This window comes from Coregonus clupeaformis, unplaced genomic scaffold (assembly GCF_020615455.1).
Source record: "Coregonus clupeaformis isolate EN_2021a unplaced genomic scaffold, ASM2061545v1 scaf1307, whole genome shotgun sequence".
In the NCBI taxonomy this organism is placed as follows: Eukaryota; Metazoa; Chordata; class Actinopteri; order Salmoniformes; family Salmonidae; genus Coregonus; species Coregonus clupeaformis.
Genome location: NW_025534761.1, coordinates 42,909 through 61,323, shown reverse-complemented (window position 1 = coordinate 61,323; position 18,415 = coordinate 42,909). Strand labels below are relative to the sequence as shown.

The 18,415-nt window shown below is 44.5% G+C and overlaps 1 protein-coding gene across 1 annotated transcript in view; it reads right to left on the bottom strand.

Annotated features, from left to right (window-relative positions):
- The window catches only part of LOC121535623 (complement C3), a 46,175-nt gene that overhangs the window by 16,853 nt on the left and 10,907 nt on the right, over nucleotides 1-18,415 (bottom strand). Inside the window, exons 8-18 of the mRNA XM_041842857.2 lie at nucleotides 16,226-16,337; nucleotides 11,502-11,613; nucleotides 10,989-11,104; nucleotides 8,661-9,014; nucleotides 8,368-8,565; nucleotides 6,104-6,265; nucleotides 5,893-6,019; nucleotides 5,611-5,685; nucleotides 5,326-5,520; nucleotides 5,073-5,178; nucleotides 4,591-4,682 (exon numbers count right to left, since the gene is read on the bottom strand). Of these exons, the coding sequence (XP_041698791.1) occupies nucleotides 4,591-4,682; nucleotides 5,073-5,178; nucleotides 5,326-5,520; nucleotides 5,611-5,685; nucleotides 5,893-6,019; nucleotides 6,104-6,265; nucleotides 8,368-8,565; nucleotides 8,661-9,014; nucleotides 10,989-11,104; nucleotides 11,502-11,613; nucleotides 16,226-16,337 (1,649 nt within the window). The remainder of the gene's footprint in view (nucleotides 1-4,590; nucleotides 4,683-5,072; nucleotides 5,179-5,325; nucleotides 5,521-5,610; nucleotides 5,686-5,892; nucleotides 6,020-6,103; nucleotides 6,266-8,367; nucleotides 8,566-8,660; nucleotides 9,015-10,988; nucleotides 11,105-11,501; nucleotides 11,614-16,225; nucleotides 16,338-18,415) is intronic.

The window sequence follows — 18,415 nt, the reverse complement described above, 5'->3', positions numbered from 1 at the left end:
AAGCCACTCCTTCGTTGCCCGGGCGGTGTGTTTGGGATCATTGTCATGCTGAAAGACCCAGCCACGTTTCATCTTCAATTCCCTTGCTGATGGAAGGAGGTTTTCACTCAAAATCTCACGATACATGGCCCCATTCATTCTTTCCTTTACACGGATCAGTCGTCCTGGTCCCTTTGCAGAAAAAACAGCCCCAAAGCATGATGTTTCCACCCCCATGCTTCACAGTAGGTATGGTGTTATTTGGATGCAACTCAGCATTCTTTGTCCTCCAAACACGACGAGTTGAGTTTTTACCAAAAAGTTATATTTTGGTTTCATCTGACCATATGACATTCTCCCAATCCTCTTCTGGATCATCCAAATGCACTCTAGCAAACTTCAGACGGGCCTGGACATGTACTGGCTTAAGCAGGGGGACACGTCTGGCACTGCAGGATTTGAGTCCCTGGCGGCGTAGTGTGTTACTGATGGTAGGCTTTGTTACTTTGGTCCCAGCTCTCTGCAGGTCATTCACTAGGTCCCCCCGTGTGGTTCTGGGATTTTTGCTCACCGTTCTTGTGATCATTTTGACCCCACGGGGTGAGATCTTGCGTGGAGCCCCAGATCGAGGGGAGATTATCAGTGGTCTTGTATGTCTTCCATTTCCTAATAATTGCTCCCACAGTTGATTTCTTCAAACCAAGCTGCTTACCTATTGCAGATTCAGTCTTCCCAGCCTGGTGCAGGTCTACAATTTTGTTTCTGGTGTCCTTTGACAGCTCTTTGGTCTTGGCCATAGTGCAGTTTGGAGTGTGACTGTTTGAGGTTGTGGACAGGTGTCTTTTATACTGATAACAAGTTCAAACGGGTGCCATTAATACAGGTAACGAGTGGAGGACAGAGGAGCCTCTTAAAGAAGAAGTTACAGGTCTGTGAGAGCCAGAAATGTTGCTTGTTTGTAGGTGACCAAATACTTATTTTCCACCATAATTTGCAAATAAATTCATAAAAAATCCTACAATGTGATTTTCTGGATTTTTTTTCCTCAATTTGTCTGTCATAGTTGACGTGTACCTATGATGAAAATTACAGGCCTCTCTCATATTTTTAAGTGGGAGAACTTGCACAATTGGTGGCTGACTAAATACTTTTTTCCCCCACTGTATCATGTCACTTCTCTGGAGTCCTACGGCCTATTTGTAGTAGTTACAGGATCGGATGGAAAGCATGTTCTGTCTGCGCCATCACTTTCGAGGGCAGCCTGCCTGCACAGTGCTTGTTGCCAGGCGGGTAACCCTGTTCTTCCTCACAAATATCATAATAAATTCGCCAGAATATGTTACATCTTCATCCCATAATATTGAAGGAAATGCGATGTTACAGCTGCTTATCTTTAGACATTATTGCCAATTGCCAGTAGCCACCCAAACTAGGCCTATCTAAAATATGAAAACGATCAATCAAATCGCCAGGTAGCCTATTGTTATGGCAAAAATGAGTTAGTAGGAGATTGTTAAAGTATATTTTATATGGATAATAAACGTAGGCCTACTCTGTTATTGCCAGGCAAAACTGGAGGAAATCTGGATATGTGAGCCTGCCTTTGCGCACTAATTCTGATGACGGTGGTCATTGGTCAACAATCAAGACACACCAAGTTTTTGCTTCTGAAGCATAGATGAGAATTTAACTACACCTTGCGGCCAGTGGGTTCAGAACAACAACGGCAGAAGGACAACCATCTCTGCAGCACTCCACAAATCAGGCCTTTATGGTAGAGTGACCAGACGGAAGCCACTCCTCAGTAAAAGGCACATGACAGCCCATTTGGAGTTTGCCAAAAGGCACCTAAAGACTCTCAGACCACGAGAAACAAGATTCTCTGGTCTGATGAAACCAAGATTGAACTCTTTAGCCTGAATGCCAAGCGTCACTTCTGGAGGAAACCTGGCACCATCCCTACGGTGAAGCATGGTGGTGGCAGCATTATTCTGTGTGGATGTTTTTCAGCGGCAGGGACTGGGAGACTAGTCAGTATTGAGGGAAAGATGAACGGAGCAAAGTACAGAGAGATCCTTGATGAAAACCTGCTCCAGAGCGCTCAGGACCTCAGACTGGGGCGAAGGTTCACCTTCCAACAGGACAACGACTTTAAGCACACAGCCAAGACAACGCAGGAGTGGCTTCGGGACAAGTCTCTGAATGTCCTTGAGTGGCCCAGCCAGAGCCCGGACTTTAACCCAATCGAACATCTCTGGTGAGACCTGAAAATAGCTGTGCAGCAACGTGCCCCATCCAACCTGACAGAGCTTGAGATGATCTGCAGAGAAGAATGGGAGAAACTCCCCAAATACAGGTGTGCCAAGCTTGTAGCATCATTCCTGTGGTGTCCAAGACAACGATGCTGATCTATGCTGTGATGATAAGGAGTCCGCTTACACTGTACTTTGATTACAAAAGTTTATTTATATCAAAGATCACAGTATCAATTTACAGACATCTGCAGAATATCTGGAGAGAAACGGCCAATCTGTTGATCTAATATGTTGTCTCTCCCTGTCCCTTTGTTCAGAACATGGTATTTATATCCTATGTAACATAATATGGCGTGATTTTAATAAACCAATCCCTGGCCTCTACATAGCAGACTTTCCTCTATTCCAAGAAACCTATGTAGTAATGCTTTCCAGATGTTTCAGCAAGCAGAGCCAAGTTCCTCTAACACACCATTTGCAAATGTCAGCAAAATCATAAACTGTTTAGATACTACATACCCAAGAAGACTCGAGGCTGTAATCGCTGCCAAAGGTGCTTCAACAAAGTACTGAGTAAAGGGTCTGAATACTTATGTAAATGTCATATTTCAGTTTTTTATTTTTAATAAATTAGCAAAACATTCTAAAAACCTGTTTTTGCTTTGTCATTATGGGGTATTGTGAATAAGGCTGTAACGTAACAAAATGTGGAAAAAGTCAAGGGGTCTGAATACTTTCCCAAGGCACTGTATTGTTAAACATAGGCTATAGCATTCGCACTGATATATGGGCTAGGCCTACTGTAAATTATAGTCTGGACATGGACATGCCAAATGTAGTCAATAAGCAAAAACATACTATAATTCAAATAAATTCAAATAAAAATGAAACAACAAAAAAAAGGCTATGTCGAAATACAGTTACAGGCACCATAAGTACTCCCCGTAGGCGTATATACAGACAACGAGGTACATGTCTTTGTTGCTATTGGGGCAGGCTGAGACATTTAAAGCGGTCTCTCCATAGAGGATAGAAGTGACTACACACAGTTGAAAAATGCTATGGGGAAATGATTATACCCTTGTTACAGTCACAATGGGAACCGTGCTAACTTCCTGGCTAGGAGGAGGCTGCATAATGAAACAGCCCGTGAATTTGGCAATGCTCTGTCGGTTAATGGAGAAAGCGTACCCAACTACAGATGCCACTACTGTAGATCTGTTTACACATGATCGTTTTGTATATGTATGTAGTGGAGACTCTTGAGTCAGTCTCCGGTCTGCTAGGCCCACTACGCTGGAGCAGGCAATAAGTATTGCTTCCGAGATGGAAGTCATCAGGAGTTAGGAACTTAGTCACATAACCCCCGATGCCAGGGTTCGGGGCGTGTCTGATCACAAGTCAACTAGTGTTGCTCAAATTGACGTTTTGCTTGGTGTAGTAGAAGGGCTTCGAGAAGAGGTCAAATCCTTGCACGTCAAGGAAAAAAAAAAATATATGCCAAGCCCCCCCCCAGTAGACTAACACTTCCTTGGTTCACCTCAATGCTAAAGTTAAGAAATGGAGGGACACAAAAAAACAACCCATTTCATATGAATAGCCCGGAGTCCAGGTTGAAATATTAGTCGCCTCACCCTGACAGATTATAATGAGGTTATGGCTGTGGACACATTGGGATTTTGTGTGCAAGAATTTTGGATTAAGCCAGTCCTTTTTCAATGGGAGTCATCTAAAATATAGCCTACCTTAGAATGGCACATGATTCACGGCAGGTTTAAATTGATCAACCACAGCGCTATCCATGGTGCTGAATCACCGTTGGTACAACTTATCTGTTTGATTAGCGGAGAATCAGATATGTTCCCTTTGACAAAATCACAGCAATAAGCTAAGTAAAAACAACCACCACCTACCCAAATTGGGTGTATATTTCTCAATTTAGAGTGGTATAATCATGTCAGATTTTCCTCGCTGGTATTATATGCTTTTAAATTGGCTAGCACTCCTGGTTTGAACAGGAATACCGGGAAGCCCGGTCATTTCTTAACATTTTCTCGGGAAGGACAATTTGTAGATTCTCTGGAAAATATTAAACCCTAGTACAGAATGCCACCTTTTATTTAAGGGTATTTTCATACATATGTTTTTTACCAAGTCCAAAAATGGATGTAGCATACCCAGATTGACCCTTTAATGGCAGACATTTTGTGGATTTTTTGTTGGACATCATCTCGGTTGTCATTCATCAATAATGGATGACTCCCATTGAAAAAACATTGTCTCCATCTGAAATGTTTACCATACAGTGAGTCTGATTATCATGCTGAAAACTGAGATGGTACTTGGAGCCACTCACCTTTGGTTTCAGAGGTACTGATACCGAGGACCATCCACTGTGTGATGGAGTCTTGAAGAACCATATTTTTAGTATTTTCATCTGTGATAGTACTGAATAAGGGAGAGAGAGCTAATGATATACATTTCTATCCGCTGGATGCATTTAAAATATGAGGGATTGCTTTAGTGGGACCAGTGGGAAATTATTATTCAAAGTATCTAAACTACTACTTCATCCACATCACGAGTAGATGGTGCATCATGCTGTAGGTCTAATAGAACACAGAACATTAGCTTGCAATTGCATTGAACTGGGCCTTTGAATACATTTGAAAGCCCTTTGCATATCTTATCTTTGGTTGGTCAGATCTCGAGTATGTGAGATACCTACCTGGTCCCCAGATTCTGAAATTCATACCTGATCAATCCATCAATTTTACATAATCAGTAACACATGAGGAACAATCATGTTTTACTGTCTGTCAAATGTTGTCTCTTTACCCAGCATCACTCAGCTCTATGGTGGTCCACATCCAGCTGACATCAAACTTAGAGCGGATAATAATGTCCTCCTCATCCTCATCCTCATCAAATACATCTTCATTTGCTTCAGGAAAATGAAACAGGATTGAAGAAGAGAAAGAGAGTGAGAGAAATCGATAGACATTTACATAATCTATCGATTTGCCTATGAAATGTATGTCAGACAGAATACAGACAGACACTGAAAAAAAGAGAGAAAGAATGCTTTTACTGCGAGCGAGGATCAGTTCTGGGGTGGTGAAGCGTATCTTTTCTTTCTGGATTCCTTGACAGCAGCGTAGAAAGGCCTCCACACACTTCGGCCCTTCTGTGATGTAGTGCGAGCGCTTCTCACATGAGTAGTCCAAGGGAAAGTCCATCATGCCATCATGACAGCACCTCTTCACATCCTCTCCATACTGTCTCGCTTGGGAAGTAGATAGCATAACGTACCTATATCGGTTCATTCATCATCATTCTACTTATTAGACTATCTGTTACATCAGCCCTTACTCACCTATCTCATATTTGGCATCCTGTAAAGACGCTGCCTGTCGCCTCCTTTTAGGTACCTCTGTGTCACAACTGAATCCTAAGAGATCATTGAAAAGCAACTGAGCCCGATAAAAGGGTCAAATCTTAACTAACATAATTGAATAAACCAAGAGAAAATCAACTACAGTATTTGTCCAGTAGCTTATTATTAAAATGCTGCAGTGATCAGTGCATCTCAGCAAGCGTATGCTTATCTGGCATGTAATAATAGTATATAAAATAATATTATGCAGATTGCTCTTACGTTGTCTAGGTGCTGTTCTTTCTTGATTGGATTCAAACAGGAGGCCAGCATCTGTGAAAATGGCCATGTTGTTTCGCCCCCCTCCCCTTGTGCACCCTTTGTCACTCCTCTCTACTTCATCCCAGATCTGAAATAAAGTGAGATAGAAGAGGGGTGTCAAAATGGTTCAAGAAGCAGAATAGAAAAATGTAACAAGATTTCAGTGAATCACCTTGGCCTGCGTGAGATTGCCCCTTTTACTCAGCATGTAAGCAGCCTTGTCAACCACCACCAGCCCAACCTTGGCACCTGGGTCTCCCTCCACGTTCAGAGAGAACTCTTCTCTTGGGCTGAACTCTGGACGTCTATTAGATTTCTTTATGGATACTTTTAGCTAAAAATCAGAACATGGACAGGTGCAAAGAACATTAATGAGAAGTACAAAATGTGATTTGACACACTATATGCTTTGGATTTGAAATGGTTAATGAGGTTAAAGTGAAGACTGACAGCTTTAATTTGAGGGTATTTTCATCCATTTCGGGTAAACTATTTAGAAATTACAGCACTTAGTCCCCCCATAGAAATGTACGTAGTCCCCCCATAGAAATGAATGGTAAACAATGTATTGTGTCATTTTGGAGTCACTTTTATTGTAAATAAGAATATAATATACATATTTCTAAACACTTCTACATTGTGAATGCTACCATGATCACGGATAGTCCTGAATGAATCGTGAATAATGGTGAGTGAGAAAGTTAGACGCACAAATATCCTACCCCCAAGACATGCTAACCTCTCACCATTACAATAAAAGGGGAGATTAGCGTTTTTGGGTGGGGGTGGGGTGGTATGATATTTATTCCTCCGTAACTTTCTCACTCATCATTATTCATGATTCATTCAGGATTATCTGTAATCATGGTAGCATCCATATTCATGTACAGTGGCTTGCGAAAGTATTCACCCCCCCTGGCATTTTTCCTATTTTGTTGACTTACAACCTGGAATTAAAATGGATTTTTTTGGGGTTTGTATCATTTGATTTACACAACTTTGAAGATGCAATTTTTTGTTGATGTGTGAAACAAACAAGAAATAAGACCCAAAAAAACAGAAAACCTGAGCGTGCATAACTATTCACCCCCCCAAAGTCAATACTTTGTAGAGCCACCTTTTGCAGCAATTACAGCTGCAAGTCTCTTGGGGTATGTCTCTATAAGCTTGGCACATCTAGCCACTGGGATTTTTGCCCATTCTTCAAGGCAAAACTGCTCCAACTCCTTCAAGTTGGATGGGTTCCGCTGGTGTACAGCAATCTTTAAGTCATACCACAGATTCTCAATTGGATTGAGGTCTGGGCTTTGACTAAGCCATTCCAAGGCATTTAAATGTTTCCTCTGAAACCACTCAAGTATTGCTTTAGCAGTATGCTTAGGGTCATTGTCCTGCTGGAAGGTGAACCTCCGCCCCAGTCTCAAATCTCTGGAAGACTGAAACAGGTTTCCCTCAAGAATTTCCCTGTATTTAGCGCCATCCATCATTCCTTCATTTCTGAACAGTTTCCCAGTCCCTGCTGATGAAAAACATCCACACAGCATGATGCTGCCACCACCATGCTTCACTGTGGGGATGGTGTTCTCGGGGTGATGAGAGGTGTTGGGTTTGCGCCAGACATAGCGTTTTCCTTGATGGCCAAATAGCTCAATTTTAGTCTCATCTGACCAGAGTACCTTCTTCCATATGTTTGGGGAGTCTCCCACATGCCTTTTGGCGAACACCAAACGTGTTTGCTTATTTTTTTTCTTTAAGCAATGGCTTTTTTCTGGCCACTCTTCCATAAAGCCCAGCTCTGTGGAGTGTACGGCTTAATGTGGACAGATACTCCAATCTCCGCTGTGGAGCTTTGCAGCTCCTTCAGGGTTATCTTTGGTCTCTTTGTTGCCTCTGATTAATGCCCTCCTTGCCTGGTCCGTGAGTTTTGGTGGGCGGCCCTCTCTTGGCAGGTTTGTTGTGGTGCCATATTCTTTCCATTTTTAATAATGGATTTAATGGTGCTCCGTAGGATGTTCAAAGTTTCTGATATTTTTTTATAACCCAACCCTGATCTGACTTCTGAAGGTAATAAAAACATACAGGAAATGCATCCAACAAATTTGTAGAGTCACAATCTTGATGTAGTCATTGCTTGCTATGAATATGGGACCAAATACTTAACTTTTTACTACTTTAATACACATATATATACACTTTTGGTTCCCTAAAATGGGGGGACTATGTTCAAAAAGGGCTGTAATTTCTAAACGGTTAATCCGATATGGATGGAAATACCTTCAAATTAAAGCTGACAGTCTGCACTTTAACCTCATAGTCATTGCATAATTTCAAATCCAATGTTCTGGAGTACAGAGCCAAAACAACAAAAATGTGTCACTGTCACAATTCTTTTGGAGCTCACTGTATATTGTTAAAAAAGTTATAGTTCAGAGTTACCTGTCCCATGCACTGGTCCTCCACGTCCACCCACAGTGAGTCAGCCACCACAACATTACCTTGCGATGGCACCATGTAGAAAGCCACCAGGCGGAAGGAAGGGAGCATGTCGGGAGTTACTTCCAAGGTTTCTTTGAGGAGAGCTTTGTCCTTTGAATTCCACTTCCCCATTTTAATGATCCGCCCTTTGCTGACCACCTAATATAACATTTAAACCGGACTGTAATAAAACCAAAAATATAGAAATGCTAAACGATAAAGAAAAACATACATTTAATGAACAGTTGTTTTACCATGTATGAAATGAAATCATATTGAAAAGTCTTGACCCCTTTTTCTCCAAGGAAGTTGATGGAAACGGTGAGGAACTCATCCTTCTTCACCACAGGTTTGTCCACAGAAAGGTGGAGGTACTCTTTGACTGTCTTTGTCTCGTACGCTAAAAGTGTAATATCTTTTCGTGCCTGGTGACTAGAATCAAGTAAATCAGAGACAGCTGTTTTCACTTGGACCGTTTTTTCTTTTTCTGTTTGAACAGTGTTAATGGTGATGACAGCTATTCCATGGCTGTCTGTGCGGTATGACAGTCCGTCACTCTCTATATCAATGCCCTTTACAGGAGACCCAGAAGTGTCAGTCAGGTACACCTGGAGAGAGAGAACGAGAAAGGGTGTGTTCATGTTTATGTTCATGGGTGTTTAACAGGGGTTGAGAGGGCATGAGTGTGAGAAAGGTTTGCATGAACATTTGTGTTTGTGTTCATGTGTTTGAGTTACCCTTATGTAAATGAGTTAATACAAAAAAAATGGTATACTGTACTTTAATGTATCATTTTGCTTGAATAAAAAGGGCTTGAAATGTTCTTTAAATAAGTGTTTTTGAACTTTTTTGGTTTAAATTGGTCCACATCTTTGTATTATTTGGTACTTTATATGTACTTCATGTCTTAAGATAGATTACTTTAGTGTATTTTTTGTTCATATGTATTCTTTTTAATATTTGTAATAGTGTCGTTTATGGGTACACAGAATACATAACAAATAAAAGTGTACTCCATCTATTGGAAATTATTTTTCTATGCTGATCAAATTAAATAATTCCTTTTCACAAATATATAATACTGAATTTTCTCTTATTTAATGTCATAAGGGCATGATCGTACTTATTCTAAGAGTGCTAGAAGAGGAACTTTATCTCTTCAGGGAGAAGTGACCCTTCTGTGCTCCGATTGTTGCCAAGCAGTGGCATTTTTGTGGTTGGTCATCACTGTTACACTCATAACAATATTTTTACGGTCATATACCACCACGCCCGCACAAACACAGCTGCACCATGAACTTGAATCAAATATAATAGGTGACATTTAATTGCAAAATATATTAAATTAATTTAACAATTTAGCGATTATCTTGCAAAAGCATGTTTTCCAGAATTCCACAGTCTAATTTGCATAATACCCACCCCCAAATGGAAAGTCCATTAGTTGGTTTACTTCTATAATATACTGAAAGTATACAGTATGTGTTTTAAAATAGAAAAACTATGCTCCAAGTTTACTTTTTTAGAGTGAAGTTTTAGCAACATTAAAGTAATATACTTCCTTAATATTTGAAAGATAAATAAACATAGGTAACACTTTACTTGACACCCAGTGTAAATTGTGACATGGTCATAACCATGTCATAATATGTCATAACAGCTGACATAACTTGTCATAACCTGTCATAATATGGTCATAACACTGTCATGACCCATATAGTTACACCTGTTGTGAGATATATTGCATTATATTATGGCTGGTTATGACACCTACATAAGAGTGTCAAAATCCACATTTATTCAAATTAGTGTTTTCCCTGCCAAGAAGTTCCCTTTCGCTTGAAAGTGTGTCTCTTAAATCCTTAGTTTTTGTTGTAATGAATTCTTTACAGTCCTGTTTTTTTCATCATATTTTAAATATCTTCTAGAAAATGCACTTTATGACACTGTCATGAAGCATTATGACCATCCTGTGTCACTTTACTTGGACTAAGAAAATACACTTTATGACACTGTCAAGAAGCATTATGACCATCATAATCATATAAGCCAGATAGGCCTATAACGTACAGGCCCTTATATCTGTCATCAGTCACAAAGAGGGTGTCTTGTCCTGCTCCTGAAATCTGCTCCTGCATTCATCCCAGTCATCAGCAACAGAGCATTGGGGCAGGTGCATGTCTGACATCAATGTTTGCTCAATTACAATTATAATTTAACATGGTCCAAAAAATATTTAACATAAATGTACTGTTGACACGTAGGCTATGGTGTAATGGAATGTTTTGCCTTGTGTGGTAGGTTTTGTGGGTTTTTACACTCTTATGTATGTGTCATAACCAGCCATAAAATAATGCAATATATGTCACAACAGGTCTAAATATGTATCATGACAGTGTTATGACCATATTATAACAGGTTATGACACGTTATGTCAGCTGTTATGACATATTATGAACATATAAGACAAGTAAATGTGGTGTTTTTAGTTTTGAACATACAATATACATTTATGGACATGGTAAGGGTATAATTCTGCTTCTTTCTAAAGACAGTTTACCCTTGTGACGTATACAACTTACATAAAGATTAAATGGTAGGCCTGGCTTGAAGAATTTTGAGGATTTGGTAAAATGAATTGAGTAAGGAGATGTAACCACTTTGATGCCTGTGAGCTCTGCTGTTACAATGTCACTGCCTAGGAAAGACAGGGAGCAGGAGAAAACAAGGTGTTATATGGGATGTAACAAATATAATCTGTGGATATTAGGGGTCAAATACACATTCCAAATACTGTTATGTATATTTACAGAAAAAAAGATGGGAAGGGAGAGTGGAGTCACTGGTAGAACAGCCCATCAAAGGCGGGATTGACCATGCTCTTTGAATTAATGTTTACTTATCGTCCAAAAACAAAGACAACCAAAGCGGCCTTAATAAGTGTTTCCATGTTTTTAAAAATCTATTAAACTGAACATGCAACAGTAATGAAGGCATTATTAACATTTTAAAGTATTTTGCATAAGTATTTGACCCAGGTCTGATGGATATGAATGGATGAATCCATATAGTATTCACAATAGGTATTACTACACCTGAGCTAGTGAAGACAGTAGCTCTTGCAAAGAGAGAACATCCAAGGAATTCATTATTTGGAATAACGTCTTTGATTTGAGCAACTGTCAGTATGGCTGTGGCTGTCCCTGTCTGAGAGACAAAATCAAAAAGATGGTTAAATGTAGAATATCTACAAATCAGTATTCTAAGGAAATATACACATGAGAGCTAACATATAATGTACAGTGCTGTGAAAAAGTTTTTGCCCCCTTTCTAATTTTCTCTACTTTTACATATTTTTGATAATAAATGTTATCAGATCTTCAACCAAAACCTAATATTAGATAAAGGGAACCTGAGTGAACAAATAACATAACAATTACATACATATTTCACAAACAAAGGTATGCAACACTGTCACGCCCTGGCTCTGGGACTCTGTTATGTTGAGCCAGGGTGTGTAGTTTCTATGTGTTGGTGTTCTAGGTTCTTTATCTAGCTCATGTGTTTCTGTGTTGGCCGGGGTGGTTCTCAATCAGAGGCAACGAGTATCAGCTGTTGCTTGTTGTCTCTGATTGGGAACCATACTTAGGCAGCCTGTTTTGCCACAGTGTTTGTGGGATCTTGTTCCGTGTATGGTTTGTGTCTGTTACCTAGGACTTCACGTATCGTTTTGTTGTTTTGTTCGTGTGGTGATTTAAAATAAATAAGTATGTTCGCATATCACGCTGCGCATTGGTCTACTCCTTTCAACGATCGTGACAGAAGATCCCACCAAAACAGGACCAAGCAGCGTGTCCAGGAGCAAGCGCCGGGTAAGGAGCTGGAGAGGTTGGCGATGGCCCAGGTGGGCCAATGGTGGTCCTGGGAGGACATGCTCGCGGGAAAAGGGCCATGGGCTAAAGTTAAGGCCCTGGCGAGAGAGGAGGTACGGCGCCAACAGTGCCGTCGTCAGACAGGCGAGAGGCAACCCCAAGACATTTTTAGGGGGGGGCACACGGCATGGATGACGGGGCATCAGGAGGCAGCTACAGGGCGTATCGGGAGAATAGGAGAGGAGGCCACCAGGTTAAGGGGGCTATTGGTCCAGAGGGAACACGCACTAAGTTAGTGGTGCGTGTTCCCTGTCCGGCCCGACCCGTTCCCGCTCCCCGCACTAAGTATGTGGTGCGTGTTCTCAGTACGGCCCAACCCATTCCTGCTCCCCGCACTAAGTATGTGGTGCGTGTTCCCAGTCCGGCCCGACCCGTTCCTGCTCCCCGCACCAAGCCAATGGTGCGTGTTCCCAGTACGGCCCAACCCGTTCCTGTCCCTCGCACCAAGCCTGTGGTGCGCGTCGCCAGCCCGGCCCGGCCTGTTCCTGCCCCTCGCACCAAGCCAATGGTGCGCGTCGCCAGCCCGGCCCGGCCCGGCCTGTTCCTGCCCCTCGCACCAAGCCTACGGTGCGCGTCGCCAGCCCGGCCTGTTCCTGCTCCCCGCACCAAGCCAATGGTGCGCGTCGCCAGCCCGGCCCGGCCTGTTCCTGCTCCCCGCACCAAGCCTATGGTGCGCATCGCCGGCCCGGCCTGTTCCTGCTCCCCGCACCAAGCCTATGGTGCGCATCGCCAGCCCGGCCCGGCCTGTTCCTGCTCCCCGCACCAAGCCTATGGTGCGCGTCGCCAGCCCGGCCTGTTCCTGCTCCCCGCACCAAGCCAATGGTGCGCGTCGCCAGCCCGGCCCGGCCTGTTCCTGCTCCCCGCACCAAGCCTATGGTGCGCGTCGCCAGCCCGGCCTGGCCTGTTCCTGCTCCCCGCACCAAGCCTATGGTGCGCGTCGCCAGCCCGGCCTGTTCCTGCTCCCCGCACCAAGCCAATGGTGCGCGTCGCCAGCCCGGCCCGGCCTGTTCCTGCTCCCCGCACCAAGCCTATGGTGCGCGTCGCCAGCCTGGCCCGGCCTGTTCCTGCTCCCCGCACCAAGCCAATGGTGCGCGTCGCCAGCCCGGCCCGGCCTGTTCCTGCTCCCCGCACCAAGCCAATGGTGCGTGTCGTCAGCCCGGTCCGGCCCGTTCCTGCTCCCCGCACTAAGTATGTGGTGCGTGTTCCCAGTCCGGCCCGACCCGTTCCTGCTCCCCGCACCAAGCCAATGGTGCGTGTTCCCAGTACGGCCCAACCCGTTCCTGTCACTCGCACCAAGCCTGTGGTGCGCGTCGCCAGCCCGGCCCGGCCTGTTCCTGCCCCTCGCACCAAGCCTACGGTGCGCGTCGCCAGCCCGGCCCGGCCTGTTCCTGCTCCCCGCACCAAGCCAATGGTGCGCGTCGTCAGCCCGGTCCGGCCCGTTCCTGCTCCCCGCACTAAGTATGTGGTGCGTGTTCCCAGTCCGGCCCGACCCGTTCCTGCTCCCCGCACCAAGCCAATGGTGCGCGTCGCCAGCCCGGCCCGGCCTGTTCCTGCTCCCCGCACCAAGCCTATGGTGCGCATCGCCAGCCCGGCCCGGCCTGTTCCTGCTCCCCGCACCAAGCCTATGGTGCGCATCGCCAGCCCGGCCCGGCCTGTTCCTGCTCCCCGCACCAAGCCTATGGTGCGCGTCGCCAGCCCGGCCTGTTCCTGCTCCCCGCACCAAGCCAATGGTGCGCGTCGCCAGCCCGGCCCGGCCTGTTCCTGCTCCCCGCACCAAGCCTATGGTGCGCGTCGCCAGCCCGGCCTGGCCTGTTCCTGCTCCCCGCACCAAGCCAATGGTGCGCGTCGCCAGCCCGGCCCGGCCTGTTCCTGCTCCCCGCACCAAGCCAATGGTGCGCGTCGCCAGCCCGGCCCGGCCTGTTCCTGCTCCCCGCACCAAGCCAATGGTGCGCGTCGTCAGCCCGGTCCGGCCCATTCCTGCTCCCCGCACCAAGCCTGTGGTGCGCATCGTCAGCCCGGTCCGGCCCGTTCCTGCTCCCCGCACCAAGCCTGTGGTGCGCGTCGTCAGCCCGGTCCGGCCCGTTCCTGCTCCCCGCACCAAGCCTGTGGTGCGCGTCGTCAGTCCGTGCCTGGGTCACCGGTGTCTGGTCAGGTACCGGTCAGCTGCTCCACATCGGAGCCTAAGCAATCCGCTCCACCGATGTCCAGTCCAGCTCCAGCCAGCGGGGCCAGACCGGACCAGGGGCGCTACGGGGGGATTGTTGGAGGGTGGTGGTCAAGCCCGGAGCCGGAACCGCCTCCGAGGAGGAATGCCCACCCGGCCCTCCCTGTTCGGGTTTATGTTTTTGGCGCGGTCGCAGTCCGCGCCTTTGGGGGTACTGTCACGCCCTGGCTCTGGGACTCTGTTATGTTGAGCCAGGGTGTGTAGTTTCTATGTGTTGGTGTTCTAGGTTCTTTATCTAGCTCATGTGTTTCTGTGTTGGCCGGGGTGGTTCTCAATCAGAGGCAACGAGTATCAGCTGTTGCTTGTTGTCTCTGATTGGGAACCATACTTAGGCAGCCTGTTTTGCCACAGTGTTTGTGGGATCTTGTTCCGTGTATGGTTTGTGTCTGTTACCTAGGACTTCACGTATCGTTTTGTTGTTTTGTTCGTGTGGTGATTTAAAATAAATAAGTATGTTCGCATATCACGCTGCGCATTGGTCTACTCCTTTCAACGATCGTGACAAACACCCAATTCCCTTGTGTGAAAAAGTAATTGCCCCCTTACACTCAATAACTGGTTGTGCCACCTTTGGCTGCAATGACTTCAACCAAATGCTTCCTGTAGTTGTTGATCAGTCTCTCACATCGCTGTGGAGGAATTTTGGCCCACTCTTGCTTGCAGAACTGCTGTAACTCAGCGACATTTGTAGGTTTTCAAGCATGAACTGCTCGTTTCAAGTCCTGCCACAACATCTCAATTGGGATTAGGTCTGGACTTTGACTAGGCCATTCCAAAACTTTCAATTTGTTGCTTTTTAGCTATTTTCATGTAGACTTGATTGTGTGTTTTGGATCATTGTCTTGCTGCACGACCCATCTGCACTTCAGCTTCAGCTCACAGACGGATGGCCTAACATTCTCCTGTAGAATTCTCTGATAAAGAGCATAATTAAGGGTTCCTTCTATTAAGGCAAGTCGTACAGGTCCTGAGGCAGCAAACCATCCCCAAACCATCACACTACCACCACCATGCTTGACCGTTGGTATGAGGTTCTTACTGTGGAATGCAGTGTTTGGTTTTCGCCAGGCATAATGGGACCAATGTCGTCTAACAAGCAGTTCATGTTTGAAAACCCACAAATGTCGCTGAGTTAAAGCAGTTCTGCATGCAAGAGTGGGCAAAAATTCCTCCACAGCGATGTGAGAGACTGATCAACAACTACAGGAAGCATTTGGTTGCAGTCATTGCAGCTAAAGGTGGCACAGCCAGTTATTGAGTGTAAGGGGGCAATTACTTTTTCACACAGGGGAATTGGGTGTTGCATAACTTTGTTAATTAAATAAATAAAATAAGTATACTTTTTTGTGTTATTTGTAAACTCAGGTTCTTTATCTAATATTAGGTTTTGGTTGATGATCTGAAAACATTCAATATAAAAAAAGCAATAATAGAGAAAATCAGAAAGGGGGCAAATACTTTTTCACAGCACTGTAAATCCTGCCCTAAGTCACTCTCTACTGAATTGGAGTTTGAATTGCTGAGAGATCGTACAATTACTTGATCAATTGTATGCTGACAAATAATACATAACAGAATTTGCACCGTGTGGAAATCTTTCAGTGATCATAATCACTTTGCTGTAAGGACATCCCCAGTAAAGCACAGTTCAAGAAAAACGTACTGTTAATTGATGCCTTTGTAGTAAGGTGGATAACCGGATTTTCGTGCCATTCTTGCCCACATATCCAAACATGACATATGCATAGCCTATAACCTCCGTTCCAGAGAAGTACCTGAGAAACAAGTGTGTAGCAGTGTTATAAATGGAATTATAAACTGGGTGGGTCGAGCCCTGAATGCTGATTGGCTGACAGCCGTGGTATATCAGACCGTATACCACAGGTATGACAAAACATTTATTTGTACTGCTCTAATTACGTTGGTAACCTGTTTATAATATCAATAAGTCACCTCAGGGGTTTGTGGTACAGTGGGGAAAAAAAGTATTTAGTCAGCCACCAATTGTGCAAGTTCTCCCACTTAAAAAGATGAGAGAGGCCTGTAATTTTCATCATAGGTACACGTCAACTATGACAGACAAATTAAGAAAAAAAAATCCAGAAAATCACACTGTAGGATTTTTAATGAATTTATTTGCAAATTATGGTGGAAAATAAGTATTTGGTCACCTACAAACAAGCAAGATTTCTGGCTCTCACAGACCTGTAACTTCTTCTTTAAGAGGCTCCTCTGTCCTCCACTCGTTACCTGTATTAATAGCACCTGTTTGAACTTGTTATCAGTATAAAAGACACCTGTCCACAACCTCAAACAGTCACACTCCAAACTCCACTATGGCCAAGACCAAAGAGCTGTCAAAGGACACCAAAAACTAAATTGTAGACCTGCACCAGGCTGGGAAGACTGAATCTGCAATAGGTGAGCAGCTTGGTTTGAAGAAATCAACTGTGGCAGCAATTATTAGGAAATGGAAGACATACAAGTCCACTGATAATCTCCCCGATCTGGGGCTCCACGCAAGATCTCACCCCCGTGGGGTCAAAATTATCACAAGAACGGTGAGCAAAAATCCCAGAACCACACAGGGGGACCTAGTGAATGACCTGCAGAGAGCTGGGACCAAAGTAACAAAGCCTACCATCAGTAACACACTACGCCGCCAGGGACTCAAATCCAGCAGTTCCAGACGTGTCCCCCTGCTTAAGCCAGTACATGTCCAGGCCCGTCTGAAGTTTGCTAGAGTGCATTTGGATGATCCAGAAGAGGATTGGGGAGAATGTCATATGGTCAGATGAAACCAAAATATAACTTTTTGGTAAAAACTCAACTCGTCGTGTTTGGAGGACAAAGAATGCTGAGTTGCATCCAAAGAACACCATACCTACTGTGAAGCATGGGGGTGGAAACATCATGCTTTGGGGCTGTTTTTCTGCAAAGGGACCAGGACGACTGATCCGTGAAAGGAAAGAATGAATGGGGCCATGTATCGTGAGATTTTGAGTGAAAACCTCCTTCCATCAGCAAGGGCATTGAAGATGAAACGTGGCTGGGTCTTTCAGCATGACAATGATCCCAAACACACTGCCCGGCAACAGAAAGGATGGCTTCGTAGAAGCATTTCAGGGTCCTGGAGTGGCCTAGCCAGTCTCCAGATCTCAACCCCATAGAAAATATTTGAGGGAGTTGAAAGTCCGTGTTGCCCAGCGACAGCCCCCAAAACATCACTGCTCTAGAGGAGATCTGCATGGAGGAATGGGCCAAAATAGTGTGTGAAAACCTTGTGAAGACTTACAGAAAACGTTTGACCTGTGTCATTGCCAACAAAGGGTATATAACAAAGTATTGAGAAACTTTTGTTATTGACCAAATACTTATTTTCCACCATAATTTGCAAATAATTCATAAAAAATCCTACAATGTGATTTTCTGGATTTTTTTTTCTCATTTTGTCTGTCATAGTTGACGTGTACCTATGATAACAATTAAAGGCCTCTCTCATCTTTTTAAGTGGGAGAACTTGCACAATTGGTGGCTGACTAAATACTTTTTTTCCCCACTGTATATGGCCAATATACCACGGCTAAGGGCTGTATCCAGGCACTCCGCGTTGCATTGTGCGTAAGAACAGCCCTTAGCCGTGGTATATTGGCCATATACCACACCCCCTCGTGCCTTATTGCTTAATTGACTCTTCGCTAAGCCCCGCCGCCCTTGGTTACTGTTGCAACCTCGGACAACATTTTCCCGGGAAGCCCAATTCCCCATTCAACCATTGGCGAAATGCCCTCCCAATGATCTCAAACTGTGTTTTAATACACAATGAAATTAAACACAGACTACCCCTTGCTAA